The 15,500-nt window shown below is 50.4% G+C and overlaps 6 protein-coding genes across 6 annotated transcripts; 2 read left to right on the top strand and 4 right to left on the bottom strand.

Annotated features, from left to right (window-relative positions):
• Positions 1-403: 403 nt before the first annotated feature.
• Positions 404-1,715, top strand: UREG_00261 (uncharacterized protein; the record flags this gene model as incomplete). The annotated part of the gene is made up of 3 exons (XM_002540702.1): positions 404-427; positions 839-1,634; positions 1,663-1,715. The coding sequence occupies 3 exons, from the start codon at positions 404-406 to the stop codon at positions 1,713-1,715; spliced, it is 873 nt and encodes a 290-aa protein (XP_002540748.1).
• A 74-nt stretch (positions 1,716-1,789) lies between these two features.
• On the bottom strand, positions 1,790-3,628 carry UREG_00260 (uncharacterized protein; the record flags this gene model as incomplete). The annotated part of the gene is made up of 3 exons (XM_002540701.1): positions 1,790-2,078; positions 2,131-3,042; positions 3,138-3,628. The coding sequence occupies 3 exons, from the start codon at positions 3,626-3,628 to the stop codon at positions 1,790-1,792; spliced, it is 1,692 nt and encodes a 563-aa protein (XP_002540747.1).
• A 1,358-nt stretch (positions 3,629-4,986) lies between these two features.
• Positions 4,987-5,815, bottom strand: UREG_00259 (uncharacterized protein; the record flags this gene model as incomplete). Its single annotated transcript, XM_002540700.1, has 2 exons — positions 4,987-5,406; positions 5,471-5,815. 2 exons carry the CDS (start codon positions 5,813-5,815, stop codon positions 4,987-4,989), a joined length of 765 nt encoding a protein of 254 aa, XP_002540746.1.
• Positions 5,816-6,427: 612 nt separating this feature from the next.
• Positions 6,428-6,613, bottom strand: UREG_00258 (uncharacterized protein; the record flags this gene model as incomplete). Its single annotated transcript, XM_002540699.1, has 1 exon — positions 6,428-6,613. The coding sequence occupies one exon, from the start codon at positions 6,611-6,613 to the stop codon at positions 6,428-6,430; it is 186 nt and encodes a 61-aa protein (XP_002540745.1).
• A 713-nt stretch (positions 6,614-7,326) lies between these two features.
• UREG_00257 (potassium/sodium efflux P-type ATPase) lies at positions 7,327-10,868 on the top strand (the record flags this gene model as incomplete). Its single annotated transcript, XM_002540698.1, has 7 exons — positions 7,327-7,613; positions 7,677-7,803; positions 7,892-7,986; positions 8,048-8,108; positions 8,151-8,477; positions 8,548-9,981; positions 10,038-10,868. The coding sequence occupies 7 exons, from the start codon at positions 7,327-7,329 to the stop codon at positions 10,866-10,868; spliced, it is 3,162 nt and encodes a 1,053-aa protein (XP_002540744.1).
• A 981-nt stretch (positions 10,869-11,849) lies between these two features.
• UREG_00256 (uncharacterized protein) lies at positions 11,850-15,005 on the bottom strand (the record flags this gene model as incomplete). Its single annotated transcript, XM_002540697.1, has 1 exon — positions 11,850-15,005. One exon carries the CDS (start codon positions 15,003-15,005, stop codon positions 11,850-11,852), a length of 3,156 nt encoding a protein of 1,051 aa, XP_002540743.1.
• Positions 15,006-15,500: the final 495 nt, after the last annotated feature.

Here is a 15,500-nt window from a genome sequence, read left to right as displayed (position 1 = left end):
GCCATGGCCTGTGGCGCCGGGCGTGGCAGATGCTTCCATCCTTCAAACGCGCCCCGGGATGCCTCCCAAACCTGCGACAACCCGAGCTAGTTATACTTGAACCCTGCCGGCATCTGAGACGGAAATAGTTACTCTCGCTGGTGATACAACCTCCAGTCGAGATCCATCGCCCTCCCTCTCATCTTCAACCCCCGTTTCAGCAGCACATGTGCTCTCGGTCCGTGTGGATATTGGTCTATGGCTGTTCCCGCGTATCAGAAGCACAAACACTTGCTTGTCTTCCCACCTCTAGCCTCTAGAAGCAGTCAACCAACGCTGCTCGGGACGAAGACACCGCCGTGCTGGCCGACAGCTTGGCAGCTTCTCGTTCATGCAGCGTTGGGTGTGCTGTCACATTTTCACAATGCCCGCGGCCTCAATGGGGCAGGTCGGTTACAATCTCGCACTATGATCGTTCTCGACCAAACCTCAGTAACGAAAAGACCGAAGGCTTTGTCGATGGCTAGCTAGCCTCCACACTACTGTCGGGCACTGCATCAGCTTCGACTTTCCTCTGCAACCTATCTCGAAGCCGTTTGGCGAGTTGTGTACGGAGTACTCTGTAGTATTTCACCAAGTCCAATTGGGCTGGTGAGCTTTGAAAATGAACTTGCGTTTTGATGGTGGAGAGCTTTCTGATCCACATTACAAGCCTGTTGATCTTCTTATTGCTCTTGTCAACTTTCGCATAAGAGCATGGATAAGAGCAATCCGAATGCTCCGGTGCGTGGGCCAGAGAACGTCGGTTTGGGCCCTCCCATCACTTACTTGACCTCAGCTCACCATCTGATGCCTGTAGGTCACTAGCATATCATCCGGCTCTTCAGCGCCGCCCAACGACCCTTCTAAGCCATATCCGACGGTTTTCAACTACATTCGGGTTCCAGGTCCATGGGACACGGATAACGCTAATTTCAAAGTGCCAGAACTGAACGAAGAAGACATAGTATACGTTACAAAGGGACGCCGTTTGGCATGGGGAGGAACGGCAATTCTTGAGCAGCTGCCCTCTGGTGCAGTCATCAAAACCCCAATCCCAAATCCACTCTGTCCACCCCTGGCGGAGGACTGCCTGCGGAATATGCGTGTTGAGGCACAAGTTTATCGCAGGATTGGTGAACATGCACGCATACCAAAGCTCCCCCACTGGGATCCAGATAATTGCTGTCTAACCATGGAGTACCTACAGAATGGGAATCTCAAGGAATACATAAGACGTAACAAACACAGTACTATACCACCAGACCTGTGTCTCCGATGGGCCCAACAAGCCGCTGAGGGTCTGATGGTCCTTCATGCTGCTAAAGTCATTCACTGTGATCTGTGTCCCAGAAACTGTCTACTGGACTCGGACCTTAGTCTGAAGATCTGTGATTTTGGCGGTGCATCCCTTTCTGGTTCAGAACCATCAGCCACCCCAGCAACAAGATTCTTACACCCCTTTTATGACTATAATATCCTACCAGTGTTTAGAGATGATCTATTCAGCCTTGGGTCATTGATTTACTTCATCATGACTGGGCATTATCCTTATGAGGAGGCCCCCAGTGACGAAGTTATCAAACACTATGAAACACAGAAGTTCCCAGATACAAGTCATCTCAGTTGTGGGGATATCATCAGGAAATGTTGGTTTCGACAAGTTAATACGGCTCAGGCGGTTTTCGAGTACCTAAGAGCACGAAAACCACTACAATAGAACTTATTCCCCTAGTCACTCTGTTGTTGTCCATTGTCTTCCTTTGCCTTGTCATGGCATCAACTTGACCAACTTTTCGAAATTAGGCGTCCCGAAACCGGTCACCGGATCCCACCCTTTGGTGGCATTCCAGCTCGCATAAGGGACATATCTCGCCGGCAGCCCGCTGTATAGCGCGGTACCCGTGCACCCAATCGATCCCCCATTCGTGATGTCGGTAAATCCTCGAAAGCCCTTGCTGTAAAGCCAAGGATTGAGGAAGCCAAGCACAGGCTTTCCTTGGGAAAGGCGGATTTCATTCAGATGAGCAATGATGGCAGCAATGGTTGGTGCGGAGGCGCTACGTCGTGGGTTAGCAGCTTGATCATGGCAATATACCTGGATAAACGAACCTTGTTCCGGCAGCCATTTTCACAACACCCTTATCGTAGATTGGATACCTGATTCCTTGTGCCGCGATGTCTGGAAATCCGCGACCATGTGGGTTATAATAGCCCTGCCACCTGGTATCTAAAATGCGCAGATATTCCGTAACAGCACTCTGCTGCCATTCCGGGCGGGCAAAGTAGTTCGAAAACCCGCCTGATGAGAATCCTATGGCGGCCTCAGGGTTACGAGAGTGCGTACTTCCAATGGAGGTGACCCAGGGACATGTAGCCGGGAAAATGGGGTTGAAAGTAGTCCTATTCTGTCCGTCATTGGTCATACAAGAGCTGCCCACTCCTGAATCTCCACTGCTGAAAATGATCGATACCCCTCTTGCAGCCAACTTTGCAAATTCGTTGCATGTTGCGCGGGCATAAGGTTCCGGTACACTTTGTTCTGATTCCCCGTAGGATGTAGTAAGTACAGTGGGGAGGTCCTCATCTGGTAAGCTATGAAGGTATTCTAGTTGGTTCATGTAAGGCTCGTTCTGATTCGAAGCCTGATTAGGCTGATCAAGGTCTTCCTTTAGGGGCCCACGACCCTTGACGGAAAGGTATTCAACCTTCATGTTGTAGGACAGCGCGATAACGTATTGGATATCGAGATTTGCTTCCCTAGAATCATGGGTGGAGTTTTGTGTATTTTGGCCACCGTTAACAAGACTGACTGAAAAATTGGCCCCCGCAGCCTGGGGGGCATATTTTCTCAGGAACAGTGAGAGATCTCTGTACTGAGCGTATTGATCGAGGTATCCCGAGACGGTGATCTTATTGCGACTTCCGGGTTTTGCAGTAACATTTCCAAGGCCATAAAGCTCCCGAAGACAATTGGGGGGTATTGCCCTCTGGGCAAGCCGCCGAAATGTTACCGATGGGGTCCTGTGTATAAAATCCCCATAACATGACTAATCTGAGGAGCCGTACTGGTGAATAAAACGAGGGGATAGATGTAATAAACATGTTGCGCAACCGACTTTGGAACCCAATATTCTGTGGTTCTGATCTTTTTGACTTTGGTGTATCTGTCCGTGAACTCGTAGAAACGGGCGTTTAGGAGTTTGGACGCTACTCCAACCGGCAAGGATACGCGAATCCAGTCTGCACGAGATTTGACATTTTCTAGTTGTACGCCTCCGTCCTTCAGCCACTGAAGAATGCTCTCTGTCACTGTCACATTAGGCTTCATCAAGGTGTCGATTGCTTCGCGCTTTAGATGCTGTCCGTATGAAGCATGGCCGGGAGTACTGAGTTCCATCACCTTTTGATGTAAATGTTCAACTTTAGACGCATCGCGCAAATTAATTTTCATGTCGAACATCGTTTTCGGGTCAGCCATCGGGCCTCGAAGCCAGCCAGCAGGGACACCGACTCGCTCAACAAGCGCCCAGTCGCCATTCGGCGATACATGTTGGGCTGCAGCCGCAACAACGGAAAAGAGAGAGAAGAATCGGAAAAGCACAACCATTTTGAAAGAATGGTCTTAACACGTCCCTTTGGAGTAAAGCCAAAGGGACTGCCGCGATGTCGGAGGGGGAGGTCTGGGAAAAGGGATAGAGTGCCCGAAATATGAAGCATGATAAAAAGAAAAAGATTTCGGGCTACTTATATGAACGATTGAACGGACGAACAGGCCCCCATAAACAGATCGAAGCCAAACACAGCATGCACCAGTAGTTTGTCATGTTGCACAACTGGACTTTACTAAAAGTGCACTCCAACCAGAGGAAGATCATGGCTATTCTTAGGTCAGGACGCACTGGGCCAACTGCTTCACATTAAGCAGGGTGCGAGAATTGACTTGAGAGATACCCATGGGAAGGATCTTTAGGACAAAAGAACTGCAATATCAACATAGGCGCTCAGGCCCCTCCCAAAAATGGACCCTGAGGCGCTTTGTTTAACGGCTCAACGAGCTGTCTGTTGTATGCAAACTATACCAAGTGTAACCACTTGGCAAGGCAGCTGCAGATGTGCAGCTCACCACAAGTTGCAAACAAAAGGAATCATGGCTTGGAATTAGCATCTCGGATGCAGGAAGCGATCCAGAATATGTGGTGATGGCGATCATCGAGATGAAGGTTGCTTAGTCAGCATTCCAGGGGAATTGAAACTGCAGCTCGCGATGGTAGACAACAATGAACTGTTCAAGGCAGGACTGCATCTCAGAGTCACTGGTGCTGTCTTTCAGGGTGGCAGTTTTTATTGAAAACCAAATGGCTTCCATGATGCTTCGACGCGTTTAACACGACTAACTACCAAATACCCAAAGCTGCGGTTCGGACCCTTACGACCAGATGACACAGGCTGGAATGCCTGATGGATTCATTTCTGTCACTCTATGAAAACATACGGCCTGATATTGAGGAATGGCCCAACTCACTGGCCTATCGTGATTTGGGGTTAAATAAAATGCCCGGATGCGCTCGTTATGCGTCCAATTAGCAGACACTGCAAAGCCTCCCTCCGTTACTGATATCTTCATATAAGAAATAGATGAGAGGACATCAATGCATTGAACAGCGTCTCGCGAGCAGCATTGATCAAGTAAGACCTTGCTAATAAACTCGTCACTAATCCCAGAACCTCGGTTTCGTCCGTCTTCTTCTTTCCTGCTGGTGTGATTGCACCAAGTTTTCGCTGCTGTCCCCAGAGCAAAGCAAAAGGGGAAATATCTCATCTGGCGCCAGGTTAGAGACCATTTCACGCTTTTCAACAATCGGACCCGATAGCATCTCCGCGGCATTGTAGACGACCGGGAAATCTAGCATGCTAGTGTTGTTTCCTTGGGAAGGTAAAAAGACAAGAGCCGATTGTATCGTACGATCAAGTCGCAACCAGTTTCCAGGCGAACTCTTCCCGAGCCTTGTCTTCAACTATGCCTCTGACGAATTGTTCTAGGCTCTGCGGTGTGTCCGTATCGTCCATGGAAACATCTCCACCCGTGGTAAGCTGCATCTTTGTACCACCTCGACAGACTGTTTCTGCCAGATCATGTATTTTCTCCCATGTGGCCAGGTCGAAGTCGCCTTGACTTTCATTAAGAAGCAAATGGCCTTGGGACGAGAATGCTAGGACGTGGAGGGAACTGGCGGATCGTGCGGCATTAGGCGAAGGGTTTGGAATCAAGTCGCTGCAAGGGTTGACTGCCACAAGGACGGCGGTGTAGATCATGGACATGGGAATCGCAGCCGATAAAAGGGAAAGAAGCGCCGTATGTAACAGCGAGGGCAGAATTGGAAGATACTATTGCCCACGGGAGGTGTTAACGAAGACGCGTAAAGAGCAGGTCAGATGCAGGTGAACTTACCGAACCACCGCGCTCGTCGACTCTTCCTTCAGCTATCGTATTCTTCACAACAACCAGCGTGACCACAATCGCCCTCCGTGCCAGGGTTTTGTCTCGCATCAAAATCACCCTGCTCAAGACGCTCCGGATGATGCCTTCCACATACCTCTCGCCGACGCCGCTTCCGCCGACTCCCGGCTTCACGATAATCTCCAGCGTCGCTTCTTCTGGCTTCTGGGCGTCACGACGAGTCACTTCCACAGGACCATTGACAGAGCCGAGGATCTGATCCCCGGTTGGCGAAGTGTATGAAGCGGAACCGTTGGCGAACCGGAGCGGGGTCAGAGACGCGATTGGGACCGCCATGGCCACGGAAGCGAACTACAGATTCAGGGCCGGACCGAGTGACGAGAATGAAGCGATGGATATCAAATGATCTTGTGTCGAATTGCCCGTTCCGTGGAGTTTACAGCTCACTCTGCTTTGCTTTTTTATCATTTTGGCCTCAGTTTCTGATACGGTCTACGGGGAATCTATTCTTCCGGCATCTGGCTGGACTGCTCGCACGCAAATTGCTTCTGCACTCGCCCGTCGTTGCTTTTGTCCGGACAGGGCATGGGAAACCTTTTTTGTGATTGAAAGACTGCGATTGGAGCTCGCGGCACACTGTCAAAACACACACGTGTGCAATTCACAGCTTCGTTCTCGTCTGATAATCGGCAGACAGGCCGGGATCCGTGGATCAACGGATGATCAGAGCGAATGGCGACATCGCGAGCAGCATTCTCGCCTCGAAATACGGAGAACGAGGATGCTATTCGAGCAGAGGTTTGCGAGAACCCGATCCACGTAGGCAGAAGGCAGTGTTGGATGGTGTTGGCACCGAGAAAATGAATATCAACATGCATGAATCCGACCTGGTTCGATGGACTGTTGCATGCAGTTGTCTTGCGCCGACGATCTTGGGGCCATGCGGTCTCAGCAGGTCTTCTGGATATCATTGCGTAGAATCGAGTCTTTCGGAGAAAGATCCTCGTCGACAGGGACCGGCCCCATGTTTTGGTTGAGCGGCAAAGTTGGCCCATCGATTCTTGCTCTGCGGACTCTTGTAACAATATCCCTCATGCTCAAGCAGACGACAAGCGGCCAAGAGCCCTTGGCCATGGCGATATTCAACACAGACACAGCCTCTCGACGGCGAGGAAGAGGAATCGATCCAGCTTCACCACCCGCCAAGAAGCTTGGGATCGTTTAACGCCAACCCCGCTCATGAGCAGGCCCAGAACTTGCTGGAACGAGGCGCGACGAAGCTGCACACGCATGGACTGGCCGGACAGGGGATGGAGCGGATCTCCTCGACTGCGAGGTGCGCGAGTCAACGATCCCGGAGGGCGAAGAGGTCGCATGCTCAACCAATTTCCAGGGCACTCCGTCATCATACAGATCAGCCTCGAATCCGATTGCTTGCTCGTGTTCACCATACTGCTTTGGTCGATAGCGGTCCGATGCCCAGAGTTGTTTGCCACAGTGCAACCACTCAAGAGAAACTCCCATGTGGAGAGCGAAGAGGAACAGTTCCAAGAACCTTTTGGCTGGGGTGTCAACGTCTTGGTGACAAGTGGATGGCTTCCCATGAACCTTGTCTACCAACTTGCGACGTCGATATGACCATATATATATTCCTCCCCCATCCCGCTCGCCTCCTCCGCCCTCCTCCCTCTCTCCTCCATATTCCAGTTTTCTGAGGATCTCTCCTCTTCATCCCTGTAGACACTCTCCCTTCTTTGTGAAAGCAGCTAACCACCACACCACCTCCTCTGTCCCAGCGGTTTCGTGCCAGCCACGACGCTTCCGAGCTTAACCTATCCTCCTATTGAATGGGAACAGAGACTGCTCAACCGGATGTCGAGGAATCGACTGAACCACCTCCTTGTGACCCTCTTCCTCAAGGGACCACGATTCAACCTGGACAAGCCGTAGACTGTGCCGTTGCTCCCCTTCGTTATCTAGACGACCGGGACCAGAAGGTAGGAACTCCGGATATCTCCTGCCGGGATTCCTCCGTCACCTACTTGCAGGACGAGGGCCAGTGGGAGGAGAACTACGAATATGCCCACACCTTTGCTCCCTCTCACATTGCCGATGTACTAGGTGTTAGCTTACAGTAAGCCGGTCGAGCTCTTGTCCTTCACCGTACGCGCGTTCGTCTCGCTGACCATTTCTCCAGAGATGGACTCAGCACTGCCCAAGCGGCATCTCGCCTTGAGCGAGATGGCCCTAACAAGGTTAAGAGTGCAGCGGGGATATCCATGTGGAAAATTCTGTTAAGGCAGGTGTCGAACAGTCTGACTTTAGTACGAGAGACACTTATTTTTCCCGCATACGGCATTCCCAGCCAGTCGATCCCCAGACTCGATTTCCATGTTAACCGCCCAACAATAGGTTTTAGTCATCACAATGGCATTGTCTTTTGGAATCAACGACTATATTGAAGGAGGAGTTATCACAGCTGTAATCCTCCTCAATATTGTTGTTGGGTATGGCGCCTTCTCTCCCATGGCTTAATTTGGTAGCCGTCTGCTAACCAAATGCCAATAGCTTTGTGCAAGACTATCGCGCTGAAAAGACTATCCTCTCCCTCCAAGCCCTCTCGGCGCCTGTATGTAAAGTTATCCGTAACGGACGGGTAGATTCTGTAAAGGCAGAAACGCTTGTTGTCGGAGATGTCGTCCAGCTCGCTGTTGGAGACATGGTTCCCGCCGATCTAAGGCTTTTTGACGGCATCAATGCCTCCACTGATGAAGCTCTCCTCACTGGAGAGTCGCTGCCTGTTTCAAAACACCCCCACGCTGTGTTTTCCACTCGTGATATGGCGGTTGGAGATCGTACAAATATGGCATATTCCGGTAGCATTATGACTCGAGGTCGTGCTACTGGCGTTGTCGTATCAACTGGTATGAATACTGAAGTTGGCAAGATCGCGCAACTGCTGCGAGAACATCGGCCTGAAGAACGCGCAAATATTCTCGTACGAACATGGGCGAGATTTAAGAGAAGCTTGTTGATTGTGCTTGGACTTGTTGGCACGCCCCTACAAGTCCCAGCTCAGCAAATTCGCACTCTTGCTCTTTGGACTGGCCATCCTATTGGCCATTATTGTTTTTTCTGCTAACAAGTGGAATGTTGAAGGAGAAGTACTAATCTACGGTATCTGTGTCGCTGTTGCCGTGATTCCCGAATCACTCATCGCTGTGCTGACTATTACGATTGCTGTTGGTACTAAAGCGATGGCCAAAGGTAACGTTATTGTTAGGAAACTCCAAGCTCTAGAAGCGGTGGGAGGAGTCACGAATATTTGCTCCGACAAAACAGGTACCCTGACTCAAGGAAAGATGATTGCTCGGAAGGCTTGGATTCCAGGCACGGGCGTCATGACGGTGCACGATACGACCAGTCCTTTCGACCCAAAGAGTGGTTTCGTTCGCATCGACAATTTAGATATAAACTCGAACCACGAGTCGCTTGATAGCAATAGCTCGTTGGATCGCTTTCTGCGCACCATTTCCCTTTGCAACCTATCCACCGTCTACAATCCTTCTGACAAAGGTTCTGTTGACCGGGGAACCGCTGCAAATTCGAAGGACTGGACCGCTGTCGGAGAACCCACCGAAATTGCACTTCATGTCCTTGCTCTAAGGTTCAATCACGGGAAACAAAGATTGCTCCAGGAGCAGGAAATGGAGCTGCTTGCAGAATTTCCATTTGACTCGGCTATCAAACGAATGACGGTTGTCTATCAGAAAAAGGACTGTCGCTATGCTGACGTGTTTACAAAAGGTGCTGCCGAAGCTTTATTACCGTTGTTGTCCGTAGACAACACTATGAAGGAAGAAATCCGTGCTATGGTGGATAGACTCGCTGGCGAAGGCCTTCGAGTCCTTTGCGTCGCGCACAAGGTTATCAAGGAAGAAGACCTTACTCAGATTTCAGAGCGTACGCATACAGAGATCGGTCTTGATTTTGTTGGACTCGTTGGCTTATATGATCCTCCACGATTGGAAACCCCTGGCGCCGTGAGAAAGTGCCATATGGCTGGTATCACTGTGCACATGCTTACTGGCGATCATATTCGGACGGCAACCGCCATCGCTTACGAAGTAGGTATATTGGGAACAACGATCCCATCGGCTCAGGCGAGTACTGTCGTCATGGCCGCAGAAGACTTTGACAAGTTGTCAGACTCAGAGATTGATGCCATTGAAGCATTGCCATTGGTTATTGCTCGATGCAGCCCCACGACCAAGGTTCGTATGGTAGAAGCAATGCATCGAAGAGGTGCCTTCTGCGTTATGACTGGCGATGGCGTCAACGATTCTCCGGCCTTGAAACGTGCAGATGTTGGAATCGCCATGGGCAAAAGTGGAAGCGATGTGGCCAAGGAAGCCGCAGATATGGTCTTAACTGATGACGATTTCGCATCTGTTGTTAAAGCTGTGGAAGAAGGACGACGTCTATTCGACAATATTCAAAAGGTAACAACCCCCAAACTTGGTTGGCGTACCGCACGCAAACTGACTCTGAATGCTAGTTTTTGATGCACTTGTTGATATCCAATATCGCGCAAGTCATCCTCCTCCTCATAGCCTTAGCGTTCAAGGATCACGACGGGAACTCCGTGTTTCCACTCTCTCCACTTGAGATCCTTTGGGCTAATCTGGTTACTTCGTCGTTCCTCGCCTTAGGCCTTGGACTTGAAGAGGCCCAGCCGGATATAATGTTCCGCGCGCCACACGATCTCCGCGTTGGAGTGTTTACTCGAGAGTTAATAACGGATAAAATGATTTACGGCACTTTTATGGGCTCCTTGTGTCTCTTAGCATTCGTTTCAGTCGTATACGGAGCTGGTGATGGATACCTGGGAGCTGGCTGCAACCAAGATTGGAATCCGACCTGCGACATCGTGTTTCGGGCTCGTGCAACCACCTTTGCGACCCTCTCATTCCTTCTTTTAGTCACAGCATGGGAGGTGAAGCATTTTACCCGGTCGCTCTTCAACATGAACCCGACCGGCAACAAGGGGGGCGTGTTTTCGGTTTTCCCTACTATCTGGAGAAATCGGTTCCTCTTCTGTGCGGTTGGCGCTGGGTTTTTTATTGCCTTCCCCTTGGTCTACCTGCCTACTGTGAATCGTCTGGTGTTTAAGCACTTGGGCATCACATGGGAATGGGGGGTCGTTGCAGCCTGCGTCGCGGTTTATATCATGCTTATTGAGAGCTGGAAAGCCGTTAAGCGGGCGTTTGGAATTGGGGGCGGGAAGAACAGAGTGTTCACCGCGGAAGATGCAGAGATGAGAGTCGGCCTGGCGCCGATGGTTGGTCCGCCGGTGGAGTCAAGGGAGGATACCATGGAGAAGAAGTGATCTCCCATCGTGGAATTGGGTTGTCACAGGATGGAGTCGGCTTATCAACTAAGTCTTGCCTCCCGGACATTTTTATATCATGAGGGCGAAATCACCGGTTCAACACCGGCTATTAGATTGTCTTCCCCTTTTCGTCCTCTGTCCCGCCTGTTTCAAGTTTGATGGTACTAGTGGTTGGAGGTTTTCGACATGTCCAGTGAATTTGAGATTTACCTGGTCTTCTCTTTTAGGTTGACCAATTTGCTGGAAGAGGTGTTCACACATTGTTTTTCCCTTTTCATGCTCTCTCCCTCTATCCCTTCTTTGGTTTCTTTTACTTTATATTAGTTGGATTATTCTTCATAACGATTCAATTGTGATAAAAATTGCTTTCTAAATCAGCCCTAAGTGTACGCATTTACCAAAGGTTCCTCAGAACTTGATCAAAGTTAATAAGGTACATATTATAATCATCAAGATTTCAATCTGAAATTAAGGAGGAACTCTTTCAATTCATTAGCAGATTGCTGTTTATTGTATGTACTGTACAAAAAGTCCACCAGCTATAGAAAAGAATATATTAAAATCCTGCCTTTTTCGGCTTTGCTTCCGTCCATTTATCTAACCGTATTTCCCAAGAACTGGCGCTGTACTCCTAGGAATTGGGGGGCGCTTTGAACGCAAGCAAAAAGAAATGTGAGGAATATAAGAGGCCTTATATAAAGCCAACATGTTATGCACATGCAAGAAAGGGCAGTTTTAGAAAGACATTGCTGGGAGTGGAAAGGCGGAGAGAAATGGTGGGGAGGGGAGGGGTATGTTTTTAAGTGCTTTTTGCTCCTTGGAGACGTTTTTCTTTTTCGCCAAGTATGGCGTCGACGGGAGATTGATGTGAAAGTAGTAGTGGATGGGTGTGGTGGCTGTTTCAAGAGTTATAATATATCAAAATTATGCGTAGAACCGGCTGGTACGATCGTTGGATACCGCAATACTGCGGACGGTTTAACTTTCTCCTTGACCCAAGCTCCCATAGCCCGTGTCATCGCTCCGAATGCTCTCCCTCCGGGTTTTGGTCTCACTTGGTTGAACCACGCCATCGTTAGGTGTAATCGCATCTTTCGCAATTTCTTCCGGCGAGAACGAAGACGAGGACAAAGTGGATACATCACTAGTCCGCCTCTCATGCTTTGTATCGGTTTTTTGCTCGTCAATATCGAAGCCAGCATTCCGACACGCATCCGCACAGCCTTCAACAACCTTTTCCACAAGGCTGTCCGTGAAACCCGAGGAGATAGGATTGTAGGCGTTCTGGACCCAGTATCTAAGCCCAGACGCAATTCGACCTAGTTCAGGAAGTGGACATAGTGTAATCCCGTCTGCTGAATGTTGGGTATTCGACCCGGAAAGAGAGATGCCATCAGAATGTGACGAGCAAACGGAGGAGGTGAGAGACGAAGACGGTATTAACCTCTCATCCATCGAAACGATATGAAGTAAATGATAAAGCGCCGCGAACCCCATGAATGTTAGTTCGACGGCATCAATGGGTAACCTGTTGAATAGTTCAATGGCATTATTCAAGGAAAGCGTCGAGGAAGTAGCGTCCTGACCCCCGACTTGACCCCGCAAGATAGCGGCAATCATGGCACAGCGTACAACAATGCATATTTCGTCGCGAACGGATGGAGGAACAGACGAATCAAGGAAAACGGTTGCACTGGTAGACGGCTCTCGCTTTGGCCGTGGGAGTGCGGCCAAGACCGAATTGATATTCGCGACCCTATCTTCGTCGACGAATAAAGCTTTGATGGCAGCCGCTCGTGTGTATGCGGCAGAGGTAGGGGGTGCGGATTTCAGTGCCATTTCCAGATATCGTTCGAAAGCTTCTCGTCGTTTGGGGCCACAATCCACGGAAGTCACATCCAAAGAATGGATCAAAGCTTCTTGAAGGGCACGACTCGACCACCATGCCGCAACAGCATCGAGGGGCGAACGAATAGCACTGTCTTCGACAACCACGTCTAGCAACGAGTCCTCGCCGTCCGTTGCTTCCTGCGTCGCACGGTTCCAAATCATATTGGAAGCCCTCTGGACGATGGCATCAGTGAAAACATCCTCGCCGTCGTACTCGAGTAGATACGCCAAATGGCTTGGTAACGCATCCTCATGGTCCTTTGGGATGATCTTCTGCATCACTTGTGCAAGCTGCCATTGGTAGTTGGCCAGCAATCCCGCAATATGGTCTGAGACCTTGCATGCAAAGGAGCCAGGGGATCCAACGCGCCAAAGCAGAATCCGACAGTGCAATGACTTCAACATCATTCGAGATAGACTTCGAGGGAGGGTGCCGGCAGCGAAGATGGTCAAGACCAATCGGCTCTTGCTGACTTCTGCATCACCACCAGTAAGCTGTGCATCCAAGGCAATATCCCAGGCCTTTACGCGGCCTTTCTCGTCGTCTTCCGAAATGCCGGTGAGCATTGAATACAACTTCCAGCCGAGGAGGCAACGGAAGCAATACTCGAGACAACGAGACGTCACCGCAAACCATTCAGGGAAAAATGTGTGACGCGGAACTCCAACCGTTTGGATGCTCGTGAGCCATGCATCGCGACGGAATTCGGTGGCACTGGCAATCGTTGATTGGGACTTCCGCAATTTCGACTTGGGATGGCTGGGCCTTGAATAAAACAGATAAAGATAGACGAGGAATGCACAGCCAACGACCACAAAAGACGTCAGTGCGAAATGGGCTAGGGCTCTGACTTGCCAGGAGTTTGCTGTAATCGCGTATATACGATTTCGGGCAAACCGCAAACCATGGCCTACAAGATGGACCGGAACACTGAGAAGCCCGCGATCTGCGGACTCTTCTTTTTGATTCTCAAAGGTTCCAACAACCATGAGGCCGGCTAAAGTGCCAAGCATGAACTTGTTGGCCAATCCACCACGTTTTCCGCTGCCATCAGGGGTTCCCGGCTGGTAGCGCTGGCCCTGACGAGATATGAACGAATCAGCGTAATGCGGTTGAGGTCCAGAGGGCCGAAGCCGCTTGAAATATTCAGGGACTTTTAGTAGCCCCTCCGGGGGGTATAAAGGGTTTGGGGAGCCTTCAGGTGAAAATTCAGCGTTTTGCGAAAAGACGCTCGGGGGAGAACTAGTGGCCGAATCTGTGGATGTTGTGCATCCGCCGGGCGAAGATTCGAGATTTGGCATTGGTGGAAAGGCTGTCAATCCTTGCTCTTGAGATTTCTCCAGTTGGCGGAGGCGATTCTTCAAAGCAATATTCTCCTCGTCTAAACGTTTATTCCGCATCTCCAGGTGCTTTATGTATTCTGTAGCTTTGGAGAGGATGGACGCCTTGTTTAGCTTGTTTGTGGAAGCTATCGTCTCCTCTTCCTCTTCTTCGTCCTTGGCTGTGCCGCCAAACCGTTGCTTGTACATAATCCGCAGACACGGCACACTGTCGCGAAGCTCCGCTATTTTGTCGTTGAGGTTGGCACGATATCTTTTCTCGATGACGTTATGGGATCTCTTTTTGGATGGTAAAGACCTGCCTGCGGGGGGTGACATGCTGGCTCCTGAGAGGGTTCCGGGGATAACATCACCGTCAGAAGATTTTCTTTTCCGTCCCGGGCCAGCGGAAACGGGAGTAGGCGGAAAATTGGAAGGGGTGTGAGAAGGAGGGCTATGCTCAACAGACACGTTCAATGAGAGAGGAGGAGTGAATGACGGCATGCTCTGATCATTGAAGGCAAACGAAGGGGAGAAGGGAGGTTGGAGCTCCATGGTTTTGGAGTCTAGGCTGATCGGGCCTGTATGGACCTGAGGCGGTGATAAGCTGCCCTGGAACGTGAAGACAGGTTTCGTAGGGGCAGCGACAGGCTGAGCAGCGATGGTATGCTCGCCCTGGATGCTGTTGAGCTTGGGAATATCCACGGGATTAAATATTTGATCAGTGTCGAGCTCGTCCCAGCGCATCCACTGCGTCCAATCGGCGACTAGCTCATCTGCACCTGGTTCTATCAAAGGGGTGTTTGTCGTCATAGGGATCTCTGTCTCTGTCATTGGAGGTGGGCATAAGAGTACCGGGTCCAAGGCATCAGCCTCTGAAGTCGAGGAGGAGGAGGAGGAGGAGGAAGAAGAAGAAGTAGCCATGTTGTTATAGTTCAGCAGGCCAGGGTAATGTGGTTGTCAGAAAAGAGTTCCCAATGGTTTCGGAATGGGGGAATGTGAACGGTTTTGGCCAAAGGAAGGTTTCGGGAAGAATTGGAGGGTTCTTGCTGGGGTAGCGGTGGCCTCCCAGTCTGAGTCAATTTCGAGCTCCTGGCGTCAACGGGCTTCATCAGAGATTGGCTCAGGAACCGGTGGTTGAGAAGGGAGAAAGCGGAGAGGACGTAGAAAGAGAGCAGAGAATGGAGCCAAGGTACAAGGATGGAACCGGCTTGCGGCCACGGATGCGATAATGGCAACAGTATCCGTAGATTGTGCAGGTAAGTACACGAGTGATATCACGGAGTCCGCCGCTTCGTTTCCTCACATCTCAGGTCACGGAATGCTTTCTCGGCTCCCGGTTCTTGGGCTGCAGGATGGCATCTATGGGGTTGGGGGCTGCAGGATCAGACTCAATTGACACACAGGGCACACGCTCGC

The sequence above is a fragment of the Uncinocarpus reesii genome, genomic scaffold (assembly GCF_000003515.1).
Source record: "Uncinocarpus reesii 1704 scaffold_1 genomic scaffold, whole genome shotgun sequence".
Classification (NCBI taxonomy): domain Eukaryota; kingdom Fungi; phylum Ascomycota; class Eurotiomycetes; order Onygenales; family Onygenaceae; genus Uncinocarpus; species Uncinocarpus reesii.
The sequence above is the reverse complement of the archived record's forward strand: the minus strand, read 5'-3'. Positions and strand labels throughout refer to the sequence as shown.